Source organism: Babylonia areolata, chromosome 29 (assembly GCF_041734735.1).
Source record: "Babylonia areolata isolate BAREFJ2019XMU chromosome 29, ASM4173473v1, whole genome shotgun sequence".
Lineage (NCBI taxonomy): Eukaryota > Metazoa > Mollusca > Gastropoda > Neogastropoda > Buccinidae > Babylonia > Babylonia areolata.
The window spans coordinates 33,121,312-33,126,311 of record NC_134904.1 but is presented as its reverse complement, the minus strand read 5'-3'; the positions used below and the strand labels follow the sequence as shown (position 1 = coordinate 33,126,311).

At 40.3% G+C, this 5,000-nt stretch overlaps 1 protein-coding gene across 1 annotated transcript in view; it reads right to left on the bottom strand.

The window, feature by feature from the left end:
- Positions 1-978: 978 nt before the first annotated feature.
- LOC143274980 (FMRFamide receptor-like) overlaps positions 979-5,000 on the bottom strand; it is a 12,401-nt gene continuing 8,379 nt past the window's right edge. Inside the window, exon 2 of the mRNA XM_076579010.1 lies at positions 979-2,326. Coding sequence (XP_076435125.1) covers positions 1,227-2,261 — 1,035 coding nt within the window. The 5' untranslated portion in view covers positions 2,262-2,326 and the 3' untranslated portion in view covers positions 979-1,226. The remainder of the gene's footprint in view (positions 2,327-5,000) is intronic.

Below are 5,000 nucleotides of genomic sequence, written 5' to 3'. Positions count from 1 at the left end.
TGTTTTACACCATGTGATATGGATAAACCTGAAAACACTTCCAGTGTGGAAAAAAAAAAGTGTGCGCAATCGGTATTCTTACAAAAGAGCAACGATAAATGAATGAATAAATAAATAGATTATGACGAATAAATAAAATCGGGGGAAAAAAAAGTAAAGAAATGAATAAATAAAAGTGGTATGGCGTTAGTGTGTGCTCACATTAATTAAGTGGTTTTTGATTTTGTATGCACAGAAAATATAAAACATTAATTTTTAGTACGTCTAGTTTCCTTTGTTTAAAATCATATTACAATATCGTATAGAGGAAATTGCAAAGATGTAAAGAAGAGTTGAGAAACATAAAAAAAGAAATAAAAGAAGGCTGTTCTATTTTACAATCAAATGATATGTTGCAAAAAAACAACAACAAAGAAAACAAACAAACAAACAAAAAAACAAAAAAACAACAACAAAAAACAAACAAACAAACAAAAAAGCAGTGTTTTCATGTTGTATTCTTCGCGGTGTTTATATTGTTTGCTGTTAATATTGTTTAACGTCATGATCTGGGTCATATAATTGTCTTTAAACGATATTGTCAGTGACCGCCATGTTATTTGCTTCATTCGTTTGAAGTTTCCAAGCACTCGTCTGAAAATCACATTGCTTCCAATGTTTGCCAAACAATTTATTTTGTTTTTGTGCTGTCTCTCACAGTTGCAGGTGGGAGGGGGATGTGTATGTGGTGGGGGCGATACTTGTGTGTGTGTGTGTGTGTGTGTGTGTGTGTGTGTGTGTGTGTGTGTGTGTGTGTGTGTGTGTGTGTGTGTGTGTGTGTGTGTGTGTGTGTGTATCCCTTGTTGTTTCTGTTTTCTACCTCCGTGATTGTGTGCGGGTGTGTATACACAAAAAGTATGGAAATCTTCATGCTACTGTTGTAAGTCAAGTTGTTTTTATTCCATTTATTCTGATGATTTTTCTTCAATGTGAAAAAAAGGTATTATTTGTTCTCTGTCAAATAACCAACTAAATTTGCACATAGTTTATCATAAATCTATTTCCTTCATTATTGCTCAGTAACATTTCATATTGTTTGCTCCATTGAACCCATCTTTTCTAACTGAACAAAGAAAAAAAAATATATATATATTAGGAAAATACCCTTTTTGTGTTTGCCATAAAAAAAGTTATCAAGTCCTTTGCTTTTGTTGTGGATATGTCACTGCTTGGCAAATTATGAAAGTTCACTTCGCCTTGCCTGCGTCCTGAAATCGCAAACATCGTTTCGTTTCCTGTCTGAATTTACTGCCGCTCAGTAGATATAGATAAAAGTTGTATGCACTAGCACTTATCCATAAGAATATAACAAACGTCTCCATCAGTTTTATCAACGCACTGAAATCGTCCCCAGAAATCATCTCTAACAGCACATCAAAAATACAAACCGGAAGCGTCAAAACCAAGAATGCTACAGATGTAAGGATCAATGTCATCGACATGGAATGCACTTTATCAGTTCCCGAAGTGGCTTGTTGTTCAACGTTCCCTCTTAGTTTTTGAGAGAACTGTTTCGCTTTGACAACCTGCCACACGAGAACTGAGTTCCCAGCTGCAAGGAAGAGAAACGGAATCATCGATGCCCAGATAAGATCGAGCCATTCGAATATTTCTAAATAAATCATGTACGACTCACGGTACTGGCAGTCGCCATGCTCCGGCCAGTAGGACCAACTGAACATGAAATGCAGGTTCAGTGCTACAGCGAGGATAACTATGACGGCCACAATGATCTTTCCTCTCCTCACGGTGCACAGAATCTTGACCCGGTGTGGAGCTATCACAGAAATTACTCTCTGATACGTCATTGACACCAGAAACCACGCTGACGTTACTCCGCTTGTGCACCAGAGGAATTTAGGAGCAATGCACAAAAGGTCATAGCGAAAAAATGACGGAGGCCAGGAGAACCCCATGTGCACCCAGAAGAATGTTAAAGACGTCATCAGAAGGCACTGATCAGACAGGGCAAGGGCTGTGAAGTACACGGACAAACAGGCAGTGGACTGTGAAGATCGCATCCCTCGCATCACCACCACTGTCATCACATTGCCGAAAGTCCCAAGTATAAGAAGAATGGGCGGTATTATGTACCAGAGTATCGTGTCAATGTCACCAAGAAAGCTGCTTGTATCAGACGCTGAAAGGGTGCTGTTTTCTTTGGTCGATTGCCATGTTGATGTCTCCTTGAATATGATACTGGTAACTTGTAAAGCGGTCATTTTTCACACTCTCGAGAGTACTTTTACATTCCTCTTCTTACTGTTGACAAGGGAGCTAGACACACCTGTTAATCGTTACTGTCAGTGACAGGCCAACGGAAAATGATGCGTATTGTTACTTCCAGTCTACGTTAACATATTTCATTGGTGTATTTGCCTTCTTATGATATTGACAGCATTAATGGGAATGCAATGCTGACATTAGAACATATTCAACATTCAAAATTTAAGATATACTCAACAAATCATGATAAAGGTTGAAGACAAGGAAACCTGTTTCGAATTCGAGTCAACACACACACACACACACACACACACACACACACACAATTCTAATAATACCCGTACAGCCAGTCTTGTGTGCAAACACGACCCTGTATAGCTACAACTTGCAAAACTCAGAAATTGGTATTTCAAATTACACAAGTCAAGCTATACATCTCACACCCTTCATTCATTTTGATTCATTTTACCCTTCATTGATGTGTGTAAGCCTTTTTTGGTGATTTACATGATAAATACATATGATTCTGATTCTGATTCACTATGGCGTCAAAATGCATTCGCTGTATACTTTAAACAGAAAATGATCGCAGCACAGAAAAAAAAGGATCAAGCTTTTTTTTTTTCTTCAGTACAAAGATTTGAGATAGAGGGTTTAGAACCATGTCTAGATAGACTGAATGCAAAATCGAACAAATAAGCATATACAACAATCATACGAATCTCCCGTACACAGCCACACCTCGGGTCATTCTGGCGTAATCCCAGCAGTCCAGCAGTCCATCGGTGTTAGGTCGGTGTTAAACCACCCACCAGACTCCACACTTCTAAATAAACCACCTGGTGGTGTTCGGTGGTGCCCGTTCTACTTCAATATTCAAAGAGGACGACATTTTAAGGCCCCCCACCCCCACTCGACCCCCCACCCCACCCCACCCTTTCTCATCGACCCCCGACAGGAATGATCGCTTAAATCAGCAGCCAGACTGAGAAAACATCTCTCCCTGTGTGTGAAAACCGTCCCTTTGTTCTTCCAGCACTTATTTTTTTCAAGAAATCTGCCGACACCAGTGTGTGTGAGACGAACTCATCACCAGCTTAAAAGTGGAAGGAAAATCAAAACTAAAGTCACCACAAGAACAGGACATGGAAAAACACAGAATGTGGAAAAGAGAAATCTGCATTTTTATGATGATGGTTAAGAATGATAATGAAAACGCTGCTAGTGAAGAAACTCACTTGGACTCGCTATGTTTTAGCGTTGTCTTTATGGTTCCTTTTACAACATACGCTGGCGTCAATATTTCCCTAGAGATGTAGACATCCGCTCTGTTGTTCTGGAAATGTGACAGCAACTTTCGGCATTCGACGACTGTGTTGTCACATTTTTTCCATCAGAGTTACGCAGCATATTTCAACTACGGGCTGGAGCTAGCCTCTGGCTGAACAAAATGCCACATAAACATGTATGTGATGGGATTTGAACTCACGACCTGTTAGGTGTTAGTCCATGATGCTATTCGTATTACACCTCTGAGGCAGCTTGTGTGGGAGAGCTGCTCTTCGACAACTTCATCCGCAACAACAACAACAACACTACTACTACTAACAACAACAACAACAACAACAAGAATATCAATAATAACAAAGAACAGGTTGAATCTTGCGAAAAGAAAAATCACATGGATGGAAACCTTACGGAGGTGGAAAACAAAATTCACACATACACGAAAATAGGCAGCTAGAGAAAATTGAAACTGCAGACTGGGCAGAGAGGAAAGCTGTTTGAAAAGAGCACTTTCTCAAAGCCAGGCTCGGGGTACTTAGTGGACATACTTGACGAAAGAAGAGAGTGTGGGCTCTCTGCACTGGTGTCTGTCTTTTTTTTTCCCCTTCACTCCCTCAATCCCTCATCCTTGGAGTATTGTTTAAGCCAGGTCACTGAATCATTTTAGGTGGCAATACGAACTTAGGTTGTTTGTTTTTAGTTTGTTTGTTTTTTAAACTGATGTCAGCATATCTTCATATGGTTAATAATTGTGCTGTTTGATGGTTTGACAACTTGTTCGTTGTGATATGAACAGTGTGTACGAAGGATTTGTAAACGAGATGGGACAGTTGTTTTGTTTGAGTGCGTGGCCACAAGAGGCGGGTATGTGATCTTTCAGGCACACAGGCAGTGAAAGAAAACAATGACTGCTCAGCTGTGGGTAGGAAATATGAAAAAAAAAGCTTCAGGAGTTGAGGCAGTATACATGTAGGAGGAAACGAAAGCTGAGCAGAGCCAAGCACATAATCAGAGGAGGGTTGTTGTTGTTTTTTGTTTGTTTTTCATAATGCCAGACGATGCATGTCAGTTTGGGAAAGCGTTATCAGGAGGACAGTACCACCATAAGATCAAGTCTCCACGTGAACGTGGAGTGATGGCCTAGAGGTAGCGCATCCGCGAGGAAGCGAGAGAATCTGAGTGCGCTGTTTCGAATCACGGCTCAGCCGCCGATATTTTCTCCCCCTCCACTAGACCTTGAGTGGTGGCCTGGACGTTAGTCATTCGGATGAGACGATAAACCGAGGTCTCGTGTGCAGCATGCACTTAGCGCACGCAAAAGAACCCACGGCAACAAAAGGGTTGTTCCTTGCAAAATTATGTTAAAAAAAAAATTCACCTCGATCGGAAAAACAAAGAAAACTGTACGCAGGAAAAAAAAACAACAAAACAAAAAAAACAACAAAACA